General features: G+C 38.9%; 1 protein-coding gene and 1 long non-coding RNA gene across 5 annotated transcripts in view; one reads left to right on the top strand and one right to left on the bottom strand.

The window, feature by feature from the left end:
- The first annotated feature begins 39 nt into the window (after positions 1 to 39).
- Positions 40 to 17,889, top strand: LOC125755402 (uncharacterized). Its single transcript, XR_007411874.1, has 3 exons — positions 40 to 1,990; positions 3,475 to 3,680; positions 17,457 to 17,889. It is a non-coding gene; the product is annotated as an uncharacterized LOC125755402 (long non-coding RNA).
- NPL (N-acetylneuraminate pyruvate lyase) overlaps positions 9,627 to 18,706 on the bottom strand; it is a 37,789-nt gene continuing 28,709 nt past the window's right edge. For 2 of the 4 annotated variants that reach the window (XM_049112139.1, XM_025430032.3), the window contains exons 11-13: positions 16,807 to 16,891; positions 14,064 to 14,103; positions 9,627 to 10,857 (exon numbers count right to left, since the gene is read on the bottom strand). In XM_049112139.1, the coding sequence (XP_048968096.1) occupies positions 10,673 to 10,857; positions 14,064 to 14,103; positions 16,807 to 16,891 (310 nt within the window). In that variant the 3' untranslated portion in view covers positions 9,627 to 10,672. The remainder of the gene's footprint in view (positions 10,858 to 14,063; positions 14,104 to 16,806; positions 16,892 to 18,706) is intronic. The other 2 variants (XM_049112140.1, XM_049112141.1) reach the window with 2 other exon arrangements.

The raw sequence follows: 18,706 nt of genomic DNA, 5'->3' as shown, positions 1-18,706 counted from the left end.
AGGGAGCGAGCTCGGGGCCGCGGGCGCCCCGGGGGGGAGGGGCGGGGCCGCGGCTACCGTGCCCGCGCGTGGCGTCCGGTTGCCAAGGAGATCCAGACCCCATTCTTCCCGTGCTGTGCTACCTACCCTAGACTCCCTTGGATAGATACGGAGGGCTGTAAATGATATAGATGTCAAGGACAGATATAGGGCTTAGTTCTTACATTAATTAACATCAATGTTTATTGAAGGGTGTTTTGTTTTGTTTTGGTACTAGGCACTATTGGTACTAGGAAATAGCCATAAATAAGACAGATGTGAGATCCTTTTCTCACAGAGCTTGCATTTGGAGATGACTTCTGTGTATGATAGAGTAGCTTTTAGCAAACCAATTCTCTTGCCAAAAGCAACTCCAAAATCTGAAGCAAAAAAAAAAAAAAAAAAAAGTCAAAACAAGACAGCTATTTGAAGCATTAGAGGCAAGGCAGCTAATATCCTGGGGAAAGGGAAACATGAGAGCTTTTTAAAAAAATTTTTTTTTCACATCGGAGCTTTTGTGTCACTTTTCACTTTGATGCATTTGCTGATTCCTAAGCTGCCTAGGCTAAAAGCTAGGTAGAGCATTCAGGAGCCTCATGGTACTGGAGAGACAAAACCTGGAGTTCACCAAGGCACAGAGCCCAGACTTTCATCTGATACCTCCTGCAGGGGTACATTCTAAAAGCAAGGACAAACTCAGGTGAATGAAAACCAGCCTTGAATCATCTCACTTCCTCGTTGGACCAAAGTGCTCTAGCTTTCTCTTTCTGCCAGAAGAGGAAGACAGAATGACCTATAATTTCTATAATTTTTTTATAGAATCGCCCAAATTCAATAAAAAAAAAAGTCCCCAGGCAAGCCAGGAGACAAAACAAATGACTGAAAATCAAGAGGAAAAAATAGAACTATGATCATAAATGATTCAGATATTGAAATTATCAGAGACTTTATAAAAATTACAATTAGTATGTTCAAGAGAATAGATGAAAACACTGGAATAAATATGAAGTATCAAATAGAAATTTTATTTTATTTTTTTTAAAGATTTTATTTATTTATTCATGAGAGACACAGAGAGAGAGGCAGAGACACAGGCAGAGGGAGAAGCAGGCTCCATGCACCGGGAGCCCGACGTGGGACTCAATCCCGGGTCTCCAGGATCGCGCTCTGGGACAAAGGCAGGCGCCAAACCTCTGCGCCACCCAGGGATCCCCTCAAATAGAAATTTTAAAAGTGAAAATGGAATCACCAAAATTCCGGACTTAATTAATGGGTTAATAGATTGTATATAGCAGGAAAAAGGATTGGTTAATGGTAAATAAATAGATCAGTAGAAAATATCCAGTTGGACCTTGCAGAGAAAAGCAAATGATAAATACACGAAAGAACCTAAAAGATGAATGGAACATGGTGAAAAGATATAGTATACATCTAATTAAAGTTTCAATAATGGAGGAGAGATGGAATGGAGAAAAAGCAGTATTTGAAGAAGTATTACCTAAAACCAATGAAGACATAAAGCCACAGATTCAATGAAAGCTTGCATTTGAGCAGACAATAAAAAAGAATGCAAATAAAATATTCACTGGAAATAAGTTGCTATGCAGAGAATTAAATGTAATGTTAATGCTGAGATAGAATTTGCCTGGGTGGCTATTTTAAACTGGATGGTTAAAAATATCATCTCTGAAAAGTTAATATTTAAGCCAACATCTGAAAAGCAGACAAGAAGATAACCATGTGAGGATCAGGAGAAGAGAACTGCAGGCTCTTATATTCCCCTGTAAGGAGGAAAAGAGGTAACAAGTCAAGTCAGTTAGGGCTGAATAAAGTTTGAAACAGAACAATGTCTGTGTTCTCAAAGTACCTTGAGCACCATGATCTTCCCAGCTGGGCAGTTCCAAAGATTATCAGTTGAAGAACAAGACATTTCCAAGGGAAACTCTACCACCGGTCAAGGCAACTCTTTACGGTAAACACCTAAGCTCTTAGTAGGAAACGTCTGCAACACAGATAACTGGATATTTGGGAGGAGAGGATGGTGGGGAAATAAATGGCTGTTATTTCTTCATATGATCCAAATTCCTCCCTTGGAAGCAGAGCCGATGGCCACAGTTTTTGCATTTTATTTCATTCCTTCTGATCCATTTTTCGTGAATCCCCTATAAGAAAGTTCTGTGGTTCCCTTGACTGTGGGTCACAAGCATAAGTCTTTCCTGAACTCCCTCAAGGGAAGTGAACTGTTTTGGCAGGTCACCATGCTTTTAGTTATACACAGACTATACTAAAAGAATTCACCCCAAATTTTCATACATAATTAATTCAGTTAATTGTGGTCCCTTTCTTTTAACTGGAGTATTTACATATGTAAAGATGAACAACCCTTGAATGTACAGCCCCTCATGTTTTTGTTTTTTAGCCTGTGTGTACGTACACCAATAGAACTACCACCCAAATCCAGATATCAGCCATTCCTATCATCCACTAGGTTATCTTGTGTCCTGTCTCAGAGGAAACTACCATTCTGACTTTTATGATGATAGTTTTGCTTGTTCCTGAACTTCACAAAAGTGGAATCACGTAGTATGTACTGTTTTGCATCTGGCTTATTTCACTCAACATAATACTTTTGAGATTCATGCATGCTGTTAAATATAGCCATACTTTTTTTTTTTAAAAATTGCTATTAGTACCCCATCTTATTATCCACGATTGGTTTATCCATCCTCCTGATGATGGGGATTTGAGTAATTTCTAGTTTGGGCTAATATGAATAGAGTTGCTATGAACACTTCTGATTAACTTTGGCCTCTCTGCTTTTAATTTTAGTTTTTGTTTGCAAAGGGAGAAATGACAGCCTTTGAACGGTTTGCAGTACTAGAAGTCCAACAAGGCAATATTTAATAATTGTATTAAAATGTGGCCCTAGCTCTGTAAACTTTAATTCAACTATTATTAACAATGAAGGCTTAGAAATAGTTGAGTTTTCTGATCATGATTTGAAAGAACTTAAAAGACTTTGGGCAGCTTATTAAAGAAGAAATTCAGAGGCTAAAGGAAAAGAAAATGTGGATTGAATGGGCCATTTCCACAAAATCATCTCAAAGTTTAGTTTTCTATTGCTACTTAACAAATTAGTATAGACTTGGTAACTTAACACTTGGTTATTATGTCACATTTCTGTAGGTCACATTCTTGGTAGAACATTAAAAAGACTGTGGTCCTATTTGCTTTAGGAAGAGTAAACAAATTTTATATTGCTAGGTTTGAAGTGTTTTTTTTTTTTTTTTTGGTTTGAAGTGTTTTAAGTGGCTGGTCTCGTCCTACATTGGTCTAAGATTGGTCTTTTTGGGCAATAGCATACGGAAAGGGATGGTAGGTCACTCCCGAGATTGCTTTAAAAGACTATGATTTCTGTTTTGGGCTCTGGCACATTCTTTCTTTCTCTCTTTCCAGAGAAAGCAAGCTGAAGCCAACAGCCAGCAAGGCACTGAGGCCTGCTCACTACTATATAAGTGAACCAAGAAGCAGATTCTCCAGCCCCAGTTGAACGTTGAGATGAGTGAAGCTCTGGCCTATAGCTTGACTGGAACTTTGTAAGACACCTTGAGCCAGAACCACCCAGTTAAGCTTTTCCCGGATTCTTGACTCTCAGAATCTGTGTGAGTTAATAAATGTTTGTAGTTTTAAGCTGCTAAGTTTGGGGGTGATTTGTTATATGGAATAAATAACAAATGCAACTATCTTCTATATCTAGGTTCTATTCTTCTTTCATTCCTTGCTACCACTTTCTTAGTTAGAGCTTTACCACTGGGTATCAATTGCAATAGACCACCAAATGGTTTACCTGTTTCTTGTCTCTGCTTTCCAGTCTATTCATCACACTGCTTCAAGAGTGACATTTTTAATACAAAGTCATGTCACGTACTTCACCATCTCATATGCACATCTTTTTAGTGATGACTCATTGTTTTCCCTTTTCTCATCCATGCATCTTTGATCTGCTCGTTCCTCTCAAATCACTTAGCAAAAGGCATCGTCTCACTATATAAGTCACTGTTCCAAATAGTCACATGTGGTGGCTCATTCAAGAGCCCACAGATATTTTTCATTTCCTACCCTCTATGGTTAGATGGAAACAGTAAAAACTTCCCAACCCAGGAAACAAATCTGAGACTGGCACTATCATCTGGGCTCCATTAATAATAAATGCAAATTTCTATTGCAGTTCTTGCCTCAGGTTTAGTATCATTTTCTACTTTATTTTGCCAGCTATTAGTTAAAAGATTTAGCAGTGATGTAATGTTTCTCTGTTGTATAAAGAGCCTATACTGAATGCCTTGGATAGCTCTAAAAACTAATACTTCACTGTGTTTATGCTGTGCCAGGTAACTATTCTAAGAACTTTATTATTTGGTGTAATCCTCATAAAAACCAGGAGATAGATAATAACATCAAGAGATAGGTATTCTAATTCTGTTATAGATAACTGAAAGACTGAGAAGTTAAATAAAATACTGTAGGTCAGATACATAGTAATCAGTGGAGCCAAGACTTGAACCCACACAGCCTGGATCTGAGCATATATTTATAACCATGAGGCAATCTGCCTGCCATACAATATGGTATAGTGTTTGTCATTTCATACTATATCGAACCTGACTCTCCACTACATCAGCAGTAGGTCCTTGGGCTTGAATCTTAGGGAGAACACTAGCTAAGAAGTATTGTTAAAAGTAGACATATGGTTTTAGGATTTTCGGTGTGAAATGTAGTCTGGTGTCACCCAGTTAAGATTCATATTCTGGCTCTGCCACAGACCATGTGTGACCATAAGGTATTTAACTTCTTCTTGCTACAGTTACTTCATTTTTAAAATGGGAAGATGCTATGTTGTATCAATTCTAAAATACACTTAACAAGAAAAGTGTTAACTACAGTAACTGATGGCTTAAAAGCCAGGGAGGCTCTGAGCTAACATTAAGTTCAAACCTAATGCTATAGATCCAGAGAGAGATGCTGCTGAGTGGAATTGTGCATGCTCACTACCTGAGCAAACAATACAGACGGAGTGAGGATAGGGCCCAAAAGATGCTAAACACAGCAAATACAACATAATAAAACAAAAGTTCAATCATTTATTAAAAGTCGAATAAGCTGAGTGAAGTAAGTCAATCGGAGAAAGACAAACATTATATGTTCTCATTCATTTGGGGAATATAAATAATAGTGAAAGGGAATATAAGGGAAGGGAGAAGAAATGTGTGGGAAATATCAGAAAGGGAGACAGAACGTAAAGACTGCGAACTCTGGGAAACGAACTAGGGGTGGTAGAAGGGGAGGAGGGCGGGGGGTGGGAGTGAATGGGTGACGGGCACTGGGGGTTATTCTGTATGTTAGTAAATTGAACACCAATAAAAATAAATTAAAAAAAATAAAAGTCGAATAAATAATGGTACTATTAACAGCTTGAGATTTAAAGGACTGATGACTTGTTTAATGTGGTGAATGTCATAGATGAAGTACATAATCCAGATTCCAACAGAAATGATTGTATAGGTTTTGAGGATGAAGAACGTAACATATCTGATAGCTTTAAAATTATTCCCTTCCATGTCATGTAGTTACGGTATTCATGGATGCCAGTTTCTATTAGAATTCATTTTTGTGGCTTGCTGTGCATATTGATCAGTGAACACTTGCTTTTTTTTTTTACAAGCAAACATGACATTGGAAATCATTCACATGAGTTATTTTTCTATATCTGTTGTACCAGTTTCTATGGAGCCATTTGTTTATCTACAAGTTTATTCAAGGTCATTGGATTTTGCAACTTGCTTTGTTCTGCTTTTACAATTCTATTTGCTTTCTCTGCCTTTTTTCTATGGGAATCTGTTTAAATTTAGTTAACACTTTGGCTGCTTCTCACTTATGTAGCCACTGAAACATCATATTAACATTTGCTTTAATGGTTCCCATATTAAGGTGTGGGGCTTATTTTCCCATGCATTGGAGCATTTTGTCATCTGCTTATATCAGCTTTCATGGATACTAATATACATCTATAAGATAGTGAGATTTTACATTTTTTCAGTGTTAGTTTCACATATCCAGAATTGTTAATTTCCCATTGGATACTAGTGTATTGTCATTTTGTTATAACAAAATAATATGTTTCCCTCTGCAAACTACTTTAGAAAGACTTTTCTTTCTTTTTTTTTTTAAAGTAAGCTCCAGGGGCAGCCCCGGTGGCGCAGCGGTTTAGCGCCGCCTGCAGCCCGGGGCATGATCCTGGAGACCCTGGATCGAGTCCCACATCGGGCTCCCTGCATGGAGCCTGCTTCTCCCTCTGCCTGTGTCTCTGCCTCTCTCTCCCTCTGTGTCTCTCTCATGAGTGGATAAATAAAACCTTTAAAAAAAAAATAATAAAGTAAGCTCCACGCCCAGCATGGAGCCCAGCACTGGGCTTATTATTATTATTTTTTCTTAAGATTTTATTTATTTGTTCATGAGAGACACAGGGAGAGAGAGGTAGAGACACAGGCAGAGGAAGAAGCAGGCTCCATACAGGGAGCCCAACGTGGGACTCGATCCTGGGTCTCCAGGATCACGCCCTGGGCTGAAGGCGGCACTAAACCACTGAGCCATCCAGGCTGTCCCCAGCTTAAACTCACATACCTGAGATCAAGACTTGAACTGAGATAAGAGTTGGACACTTAACTGACTGAGCCACCCAGGTGCCCTTTTAAAAAAAAAACTTTAAATAAAAGTAAATGGGATAAACTCACCTATTAAGAGAAAATGCCTCTTAGATTGGAACACATAGCAAAATATGTTTGCTCTATTTAGAAGAAACATCTACAGTGAAAGATTCCAACTTGAAAAAAGATGGAGATGTTCCAATAAACCTAATGAAAAAATAACAAAAAAATGTTGAATATAATTTTAAAAAATGCATAGCTGTGCTGCCAAGAAAGTAAAGATATACCTTAAAAGTAAACAAAAGTGAAAGGAAAAATGAATCAGAAGAGGCAAGAGAACCCTGATGTAAGTAAGCATCTACCCTGAGGACTGCTGATCCCAGATGGACTTGGGCTTTCTTTCACTGAAAGCTGCCTGGGGCTTAGGAGAAAGGAGACCACGCCTGGAGGCTGCCTAAAGTGCAGACGCTGGGTTGCACTCAGAAGTCAGAATGCTTTACACCTGCAGTGAAAAGTGAACAGAGACAGTAAAACAGAAATAACAATAAAAAACAAACCTAGAGGAGGAGCACATTTTTAAAAAAGATTTTATTCATTCATTCATGAGAGACAGAGAAAGAGAGGCAGCAAAAGGTAGAGAATACTCAGTGGAAGGATTCAGGAGGGCTGCTCACATTGGGAACTCAAAGCTGACTGAAGTGATTTCCTTAGGGAAAGGAGAAGGACAATACTAACTGGGTCAATGTCCTGGAGAGTCCAGATAGCAACTGCAACCTGCAGACCTCCCAGGCTTGTGAATATTACCTGCAGTCTTAGTAAGAGATGCTTTAGATTGTGCCCATTCCCTCAAGTTCTGAGATTGATCACTTGGTTGCAGTGTAGCCTGAGCATTCCCAGGAATGTGGTATGTTGTCCTGGTGCCAACTCCTCCTACCTGAGACAGGGGATCTTAAGCGGGGCCAACTAGACTTGGACTCTTGATCACTCTGAGACCCTGACATGCTTGCCTGTCAGTGGGAGCCCGCTTCCAGGACCTCAAAGATAACTTGGTTATGTGTGCTTGCTGATGGGTGAGAGGCCCGTCCCTCACATCAAAGGTTGATATTTGAAAATTTCTTCTGTGCTTACAGGACTTCATCCAACATCTGGCTCAAATCTGGGAATTTGGCATTAATGAAGGTCATTCTAGCTGCTGTGCAGAATAAATATTGGAGGTGAACATGATGTCCAAGCACCTAGGTGCACCATCTGGCATACAACTTGAACACTCTGTAATTGGTATATAGACACAGCTTAACAAGTCCTGCTGGATATAGGCTCTATATACATTTTGTGCATTTTGTGGAATCTGTTCCATTATCTTTACTAAGCTAATGTGTGATTAAGATTTAGGAAATTTCTGTAAAGTTTTCCTTCTGGTTGTCTAACTTAAAGTACTAAAAAAGTGTCCTATGTATCAAAAGATTTCTCAAGAGTCACCAAAGGAGTTGGCAGTGAAAACATGATTTGGGTTATTCTGTCCACCAAGTAGCCATTTCTCAGCCCCAGGAACCCAGAGTGCAAGGCAATGCCCCACCTCTACCTTGGGCTTAGCTCTGCCATTTGTACAACTTTGATTCCAAGATTCCTTCTTAGTTTAACTGAAGGAAATTGGGTTGAGTGAACGTGTGATAAAGATAGTGGTTAAACGGATTAGATCCATTCTTTACTCTTCTTACTTTGACAGGCATGTAAGTCCCACTCCATTCTTCCTCACGTGAAAGCCCAAGGGAGCCCAGTTGGATCCTGGTCTTGGACTACAGTCATTATAGGATGTCCCTTACCCCAGCCCAACCTAGCCTTCTCTCAGGCTTCGGATTCCTGACAGAAGGGATTTTATGTACCCTTCATGGATCATAAAAAGGAAATTTCTCTCAAGTTGTAGCAAACAGACTTTCAGGGAAGAATATGCATTACCCACTCCCCATGTACACTAGTGAGATGGCATTTTCCTACATCTGTGAATAAATCCTAAGTAAAACCAGTCCCTGGAATCACTTTGTCCTTCCACCAGCCTCAATGAATTAATCTCAGAATTCTATCTTGAAAAAAACATGGTTAAAAATCCACTTTTAGTGTGCTGAGTGAAGAATTTCATATCATTATTTTAGTTTCAATATTAAAAACTAAATTCAAAGGTAACAGTAAATTTATAATACTCTAAAAGTTTACTTTTGATAAAAGGCATTATTAGTAACTATTGCTGTGTAACACTCATTTCCAAGGAGTTGGATGTTAGAACACACAGAGCTAAACTCAACCCTGGTCATTTAAAAAAAATTCTCTTATTTCTCTTTGTGTTCACAAGATTTCATTAAACATCTTCAAAGCTATCTAAGCACTGACTTCAGAAGAATGAAAACAGAAAAACAGAGTTCTTTACTGGATAGTCAAGATTTATCTTCATTGAAAAAATTAATTTGGCCTTAGTATACTTATGTAAGGATATGATACCTCCTCAACCAAAAATCTCCCTTTTCTTCCTTTTCAAATTAATGGCTATAAAGAAAAGTTTCAGTGAGAGAATATAAGCTCACATAAGTCACTGCAGTTCACTTTCTTACTCTGATGTCTTACTCTTGAAGGAGAAGGAAATAGGAGAAAACGGCACATGTCATTCCTGAGCAATAAAAAAAAAAGAGTGAGGAGCCACAAATATAACCCTTAACCAGCTGATCAATTGGCAAGGGTAACTAAATCCACAGATAATTTCAAATTCACATTTCAAAAAGGTTTCTCTTTTTAAGAGATAAAATATAGAGAGTAAAACTGTTACGAATTTCAATACTTCCCTTTTGCCAATGAGGAGACTCATTAGAGATGAAACAAAAACAAAATCCTAGGTAATTGATAGCCTGGAAAGTAAGGTTTACAATTACCAAGGGTTTACTGACAATACACTTTATTACTGGGAAGCACTCACCAGGATTTGTTGGAAAGGAGACTAAGCAGCCATACTGAGAAAGAAGAGAGTAAAGAGGATGTGTAGGGAAAGCTAGAGTGAAATCTCTGGGTTCTCCCCAAATCTTTCTTCACTGAAGAAATGTGCTGGAAGTGTGATCAGGAAATAATAGTAGCCCCCGGGCTTACCATTGAAGGGACGTTGGCCTTCACTTAGAATAATTCAGGGCACTATGGGGGAGATACTTTCTTCCCAATGGGGAAAGGGAAAGTGTGTGGTGCCCAGGAGAGCTCTTTGGTTCTTTGAGACTTTGAGCTTTTAGAAATCCCCTGTATAGCAAGAGGTGAAACTTGCGTTCATACTTGGGGAGAACCTTTTCTTTTTTCATGGAAACTTACTCTAAATGGGCCCTTTAGTAAAAACTAAAGCAAGTCTTCACCCAACCTAGTGTTTTGGGGGGAAACTGAGACATCACAGTTAATCTGAATTAACTAGAATTCTATTCTAGAATTAGACTGAGCAGTGAAGTGAGTTGGGGTGTTAATAGTTGTGTAGAGTTGAGTCACGTTGTAATTTGGCATTAAAGTGTACCTGCCTAAACTCAGAGTTGTCCTAGAGCCCAAATGAATATTTATTAAAATGAAAGTACATTATAATGGTTTAAAATTAGAGAATTTTAAAATAGGATTAAGAATCAGAAATCAAAATAATGAAAGCTCCTAAAGGCAGATAGAATGAATCATTATAATTTTCCTCTTGATTCCATTTCATCCATATAAGTAGAAATTTCTCCACAAAAACTTTGTGAAATATCAAATGACTCAGAGCTCATGACTCCTTTTACAGTTTTTGCCCCTTCACAAAATAAAACATTTTTAGGATCACAGAAGATACTTAAACACTTGTTGATTGAGGTGAGATTTCGTTTGCTAGAAAAGAGTTTAGTTTACCTAAGTCTCTGAGAAATGAATGCACTATTCAAGGTACACACTCTGATTTGATGAGAGAGGCACTAGCTACAGGATTCAAAGTTTCCATCCTTTAAATCAGTGGAAAGAAGGAAATCCAGGCTCTTCAGCTTCGCTTTTGCATTATCAATAAACTCCCTGGAGGCTTTCTGCAGTGGAGGCCGGGGTGGGCCCATTGGAATTCCAGAGACCAGAGTCATGATGGCTTTGGTCTGCGACACTCCAAAACCTAGATGGGAAAACAAGGAAATATGACCAGGAGCATCCACTTTACCACAAACATTCCAAAGAAGAAATCGTATTCTTACAGTGACTTCTACAATAGGATAAGGTGGAAGAGAGGGGAACATTTTTTATCACTATGGCAGACTGAGCAGACATAGGAAATCCCTCTTTCTGCCTTGAACATATAGAACAAGTAGAGAGTTTTTCAACAAATTGACAAGCTGCAAAACAAAAGAAAGGAAGACTCAATGTCAACCTCAAAAGCAAGAAAGAGGGACCAATGGTATCAGGAATAAAGAGGTCGGTGTGGTGAGTTGCTGAAGCCAAGTGGTGCATGAGCAAATCTGATTCAGGGATATACTGCATGGATCACATGACACAGGACTTCATTGCTAAGAGAGAATTTAGTTTAATCACATCTAAGAAGTCTCTGAGAATGGCATTATTTAAGATGCTGCTATTTAAGAGCTGGCGTTATAAAGCTGGGGCAGGAATGCTAGATGAACCCTTGGGTCTGTGCATAGCAGGGGGCTGAAACTAAACTCCCTGTGCAAAACTGGTAGCCAGCCTTCTATAAAAGGCAGTAGAAGAAAACCTGGCCTGCTGGCCTGGGGACAGAGGCAAGGAAGCTTGACTTTTGCCAGGTTGTGGATGGAAAAAGATCATATGAAAGGAATCAATCCCAAGCCTGTGCCACATATGAATGCTGAAACCATATTTGCATTAGACCCTTGGTGTAAAAACCAGACTAAGAAATTAACCTAAAAAACTGGTTAGAATTGGTGAAATTATAGTGTCCAACAGAGGCAAATGTAAAACCACTTGTTAGGACCCCTTATAACCCAGAGCACAATGGATTCTCCAGAAAACAACAGTCTCTGAAAACAAGTTCAGAGTTAAAAATTACAAAACACATGAGAAAAAGAAGCTGCACAAGAGCTAGCAAATGCACAACTGACAAATCCCACATCCTGAGATTAGAGGATACCAAATTCTGAAAGAGACCTCACAGAGATAAAAGAACTGGACTAGAAGCCATAGGCTAAGAGAAGAGCATATATATAAAGAACAAGAAGATTGGGATACCTAGGTAGCTCAGCGGTTGAGTGTCTGTCTTTGGCCCTGGGCGTGATCCCAGGATCCGGGATCAAGTTCTGCATCGGGCTCCTCGCAGGGAACCTGCTTCTCCCTTAGCCTGTGCCTCTGCCTCTCTCTCTTGCTGTCTCTCATGAATAAATAAATAAATGATCTTAAAAAAAAAGATCTGGGAAAAAGCAAACAAAAATACTAGGAATGAAAAATATATATTCAGTGAAATGAAATAGTAGAAAAGAGAGCTGAAGGGATGCCCGGGTGGCTCAGTGGTTGAGACACCTGGATGGCTCAGTGGTTGAGCATCTGCCTTTGGCTCAGAGTGTGATCCCAGGGTCCTGGGTTTGAGTCCCAAGTCGGGATCCCTATAGGGAACCTGTTTCTCCCTCTGCCTATGTCTCTGCTTTTCTGTGTCTCTAATGAATAAATAAATAAAATGTAAAAAGAAAAAAAACAGAGCTGAAGATAGAATTAGGGATTTTGAAGGTAGATCTAAAGAAACAACACAGCACAGAAAGAAAGGTACTTGTTTTTTAACTGGCTATGGCTTTTGAGCCCAAGGTAATGAGAAGTAACTTTCTTTTGCTAAGCTAACTAATCATAACAACTGAGCATCTGGAAGAAAAATAGCATGACCAAAGATACAGAGAATAGTTTGATGAATGCAAAATGGCCGTCCCAGGCTTCTTACAAATGGCAGAACAGGGAGCTACTCTCATAACAAGACTACGAGTTTATTAAGTCTCTCCTTGCCTAAATCATGAATGCTCCAACCCGCCAGGGAAGTTTGAAATGATTTCTTTAAAGATATGCTCTTTTAAACCATAAAAATTATCTTCATGAGTCCATTTTTTTCTATCTATCTATCTATCTATCTATCTATCTATCTATCTAGGCAGAGAGAGAGAGAGAATATCCAGAGCAGACTCCAGGCCCAGCACAGAGCTTGATCTCATGACCCTGAGATCATGACCTAAGCTGAAATCAAGTTGGATGCTTAACCTACTGAGTCAATCAGGTGCCCTGAGTCAGTCCACTTTTAAAATGCAAATATTCTGGCAAGAGAGTAAATACTTTCAGCTAATATCTCAGAGCTGTAGTTGGCAAAAATGTTGCAGTATCATACTGGTATACAGAATGATCTTATATATACACAGGTACAAGTGTAGTTCTAATTTTAATAGTTCAATATTTATTTAAATGCACCTTAGGAACATGCATAGCTGTCATGCCAAACCACAGTTTTGTGAAAAGCATTGCTTAGAACAAGGGAATAATAATAGGTAAGTTAATTGTACTTATGGCACATAAATATGACAAAAATCATGAAAGTGAAAAGCAAATGGGAAACACTGTCTCTGAAGGATTAAGGGAGCTAGCGGAGAGCTTCTTCCCTCCTGCAAGAAGGAGGGACATACCACATAATAGGTGCTTAGGGCTCGGCAGGAGTTGCCAGGACAAGACAGGCTCTGATGGGGAGGTGGGAGGTCTGCCAAGAATAAACCTAAAACTTTTTCTGGACTCGACCCAGGTTCTCAGGAAGGGTCAGTCTCCTCAGGAATGGGGTGAATGGTGGCATCTGTCATTTGTGATGGGGTAATATTTAGGAGACCCTGAGAAGGTTTCTCTATGCAAATTCACTGTATTTCCCTCAACTTTTACTTTGTCATATTATCTAAACCTCCATCCACTTGAGCTTACTTATGTTAATAAACTCTTTTTACGTTGCAAATACTCTTGGGGGAGCTGTCAGTCATTCACAATTTAGTAAGATCTATATTCAGACTGCCTTCCTCCAAGTACTCAGGCTGCAATCAGCCAGTGTGCTAGAACTCTAATGAGTAGAGGCAAGTAGCAGGAAGGAGTGCTCAGAAGGATCAAAAGATGGGATGCAGAGTGGGGAGACCAACAAAGTGCTAAGATGGGGGAACGAGATTTGTTGAAGGGTGCCAGAGACCTGCTAACTAGTTTCCATTTTATAGGGTGGGCCCTGAAGCTAGTATGGAAATAAAATTCTGCTTGCAACAGAACATTAAAAGGTGTCCTCACTGAACCCTCAAAGAAAGTGATAGTGTTCCATTTCCTTTATCCTATTAGCAAACAAAGCAGGAAACTTACCTAGTTTGAGCACAAAGTTGATAAATCTCTGAATACAAAACTGGAAAGGAAAAACAAATCTACAGTCAGCATCACTAAGCTGTGATAACAATTAAAGAATTTTGGACGTCAAAGGACAGAAACCCCAAACTAAAAGGCCCATACACCTTAGTTTTCTGAAGCCTTGTCAGAGTGGACAAAAACAGCCAAGTGAGGATGGTTGAAAATCAGCCAGGATACGGTAAGATTTTTTCATACATGTAAGTTTTATAAGAAGAGTCCATGCAGAAAAGCAGCACCAAAGATAGAATTGAACAATAGACTTAAGATGGCGGTAGGCATCCTTTATCCATCTAGCTGATCTTTATCCATCTAAACTTATCAGTTAGTGTGATTGTTTTTAAAGTGAGGTACACTAGCTTCTGGGGTACTCTCTAAGATAGTTAAGGGGCACTCTGCCAAGGCTAAGATTTATGGGAATAAATAATTTCTGGATCCTCCACTTTCATAAGTGCTATTTTCTAAAACTGATGAGACTATGAATTTGCATGGAGATGCAGGTTGTCATTTTAGATTTCTCTTTCATAAGTGCTTCTTATCCCACTTTTGAAGGAAATAAAGACATATCTTCTATATCACTGCCTTGGGACACCCCTGGGAACCAAATAAAGGAGCAGATCAAAATATTGGTATTGGCATCGACAAAATGACAAAGCAATTCCTCTAATTAACAGGGAGAGTCCTTTAAAAAATCATAGGGCTTTCAACTTTTTGCTTTCAATGTTGCTATTCAGGTTGTCAGCTGAAAATCACTAAAGCATTCTGTGATTTTTAACACAACCCAAAAAACTGTGCAAAGAATTGAGTGACATTGTGATGACAAAATTTCTTTCATTCTTACTACTGATTTACAAGAACAGGGTTCATAGCACTTATTTCTCTAAAAACAAAAAAACAAATAGTATCAATGCTGAAATTTAACTTATCCTAGCATTATGTAATACTCATCCATGAATTCGTGAACTAATTCATAAGAGACAGACTCTCATCCATTTAAGAGATGCATTTTCAATAATACTTTTACGTTGTTTTAATCAATTAGTTTAGAAACAAAAAATTCAGTGAAGAATGAAATTTTAATACCCAGAGCCTTACAAACATCTATGTATATGTTCTTTTCTCCCTCATACACAAACTGTAATACATTACATTCACAACTCTGTAGTCTGCTGCTTTTGTACACTTAATATATCATGGAATCCTTTCAGATCTATACACAGAAAATGATCTCATCCTTTTACAGGCTGCATGTAATTCCATTGCATAACTGAAACATAATGTTTTTAACTATTTCCTTATGGATGGATATCCATATGGATGGATATTTGGGTTGTTTCAGTCTTTTGCTATTATAAACAATGTAGTATGGAATATCACTTATATGTGTCATTTCACTTATGTAAATATAACAGATGGCATTTAAGCCCATGAGAATGAATAAATTCTGCCCTTTTTGCTTGTCTGCTTCTTCACTAGACCGCAAATTTCTTTATAGCAAGAGACCAGCTTTCCTTAAGTTATGCACTTGACTCAGCCCTTAGCATATGAATAAAGGAGTCAGTGAGACCCACTCACACTAGCCTTCTGTAAGAAAAGACAAAGAATGTGGTAAACTACATTCCTTACCAATACCATTTTGAGTGGGATGACTTATTTGAGTGGGACTAATGGGGTAAAAAGAAATGGAAACTGAGCCAGACATTAAAAGAAACTACTAAACAGAAGGGCTCCCTGTCATTCAACTCAGAACAGGTTAGAATTTTCAGAAATAATTTTCTTTGGGAGACTAACTTATTGGGACTGAGCACCCATTCTTTTTTGTTTGTTTGTTTGTTTTTGTTTGTTTTCTGAGCACCTGTTCTGATCTTGCTTATGCCTTTCACTCCTACTTACTTTCTTGGGATACTCCAGTTACTTTTACTATCTTGAAAATCCCTGCACCTCTCGGCCTCCGAAAAGTCCTTCTCTTCTGCCCCTGCTGTTTCCTTCCACCTCATTCCACTTACCTCAAGTACACATATTACCCAGCTGCGAGACTGGTTCTGCCCTTCATGAGGCTCTTCATTCCCTGGACATCTAGCCTGCCTTCCGTGTAACATCAACAGCAGCCATCATTTCCCCTGGGGTCTTCCCTGTCATCCATCAGCTACTGCTGCTTTTGTCTTCCTGTTTCAAAGCCAGCATCTGCTTTAAGATCACTCATTTGGCTCTTGTTTCTGCCCAGTAGATGCTCCCAGTTCTCAGCACATGGTAGGTGAAGATGACTGACCTGCTCTGACTTTGGATTAAGTCTCCCCATTTTGGGTTACCAGCTTCACAGCTTTTTCATATCCTCTGGAGATTGGGGTGTGAAGTCCTCAAGGGGATGCATTATGGTCATTTCCCCAAAAATCTATCACTATTGTTTTATTGTCACAAAAATACTTTGAACATAGAATACAAATAAGATCATTTCCAGGAGGGACAGAGAAGGTCATTCCCGTACGGGGCCTGTCCTGATTAGACACATAGGCAACACAGACAATGGGGATAGGTTTGGCTTTAAATAAGAGCCAGTAAGAAGCCGAAGGAAAGTAAAGACAGATGCAGGTAAGCAATTTTAATGAGGGCAGGTGTGGCAGGAGTGCACATGAGAGAGAATAAGAATTATCCAGTGGGGGAAAAAAAGTGGCTGTGATTTATATGATGGGAAAAACAAGTTAACCTGATGGTTCAGGGCTGAAGAGAAGTCCTTTTGTTCAAAAGCCTCCAACATCTGGTTTGTCTTTTTTCCCAGGTAGTTATAGGTACTGGAAAGAAAACAGTACATACTGCAGGATCAGTAACTCAGCAGAGAGGTCTAGATCTTTAAATCCCTTTGATGCTTAAAAGGGAAAAAATACACCAGGCCTTCCAAAAGTATTTTTTTGGCCCTAATCTATTAGAGATCAAGTGTCTTCAGTTCTGAGTTGTCCAGCAACAGTAAGCAGTGCCTAGAGGAGGCACAGAGTACCAGAGGGGATAAAGGGAAAGGAAGGAAAGTGGGAAAAGGATAATATTAGAATAAAGGGAAAAAAGCTAGAGGTGGAGGTGTGTTTGGTAGCCAAACGCCTGCCCGAGGGCACAGGCACAGGCACAAATATAGATTCGAACTATTGGGTAAAATATAGTATCTGAGGTGAGGCCTAAAAGCCTTATGCTGAGGAACTGGGTGAATGGGGCAAGCCCCAGCAGATTATCTGAATTCTCTGCCAATTTATACATTACCTGTAATTTATATGCTTATATATTTTACATATTACCTATCAATTACTTTCTAATAATAATAAGGATCATAATAAAATGAGAGATCATTTCTGGTCTATTCTGTTCTAGGTGCTTGACATAAATCATGTCTCGTCCTCTCACAGCCCTGGCTTCTGTTTCATTGTGAGGAAACTATGACTTAAAGAAGGCTATACAGTTGTGGCAAAGGCTTTTATCACATCACGCCGCTATCTACTACAATTCAGCAAAAATGAAAGTGAGAATAAGTTATTTGATCTGATAAAATGTGGACTTAAAAAAAAAACACTCCAACTTTACTAGTAAAGACAGGTACCTCAGACTAATCACAGAATTCTTAGAAAAACCATCAAGGTAGACATTTATAGAAATTCTTAGGGATCCCTGGGTGGCGCAGCGGTTTAGCGCCTGCCTTTGGCCCAGGGCGCGATCCTGGAGACCCGGGATTGAATCCCACATCGGGCTCCCGGTGCATGGAGCCTGCTTCTCCCTCTGCCTGTGTCTCTGCCTCTCTCTCTCTCTCTGTGACTATCATAAATAAATAAAAATAAAAAAAAAAAAAGAAATTCTTAACAAGGATGTTTCCCCAGTTTCTAGCAGCTTCTCATATAGCCAGTTTCCAAAAAATATATTTGATGTACCAAGAACAGAGTGTTGTTGGTATTTCACATATGGAGACCCTAGAGTGAACAGTAAGGGATTCCAAGAATATGATGTTCACATTATCTTCTGGTAATAAAGTAAGGAAAAATAAAATATAATAGCTGAGATAAGTCACTTAAAGATGTGAAACACTCCTAAGTCACAATATATTTGAGGAGCTTCAGAATAGTAAAATTCAAATTTCAGGGCTCTCAGGCATATTAAATTAGAGAAGTATAATTATAATGAAGAAGAAATAAAGTCTAATGAAATGTACTTCGCTTACAGATTATGTGGACAAAATTAAAATGCCTAGTATGGAGGCCAAAAAACAAAAGTCATCTTTGGGGACAAAACTAGTAAGAATTTCATGGTCAGTAGACCTAGGCATTCAGGTTCCCTTGGTAGAAATGTCCTTGTGGTGACAATGTATGTTGCAGGCCAGTCTGGCTTGGTGAATAAGCCATTGAGATTATACACCTAACTTATTCTTCATCAAAGCTATGCTCACCAAGACATGTTATCACTATTACTTTGCTTCTCCTACACTTTTCCTATAGGGAGGAAATGCACTTTCAGTTAATATGAATATTTCAATCAATCACTTGCAGGCACATTTCTAATGAATTAAGTTAACATGTGCAGTGGAGATGCTAATCGAATTCCCTGCCTTCCCTAAGCCTCTGCTGAGTAGGCAT

Source organism: Canis lupus, chromosome 7 (genome assembly GCF_003254725.2).
Source record: "Canis lupus dingo isolate Sandy chromosome 7, ASM325472v2, whole genome shotgun sequence".
Taxonomy (NCBI): Eukaryota; Metazoa; Chordata; class Mammalia; order Carnivora; family Canidae; genus Canis; species Canis lupus.
The sequence above is the reverse complement of the archived record's forward strand: the minus strand, read 5'-3'. Positions and strand labels throughout refer to the sequence as shown.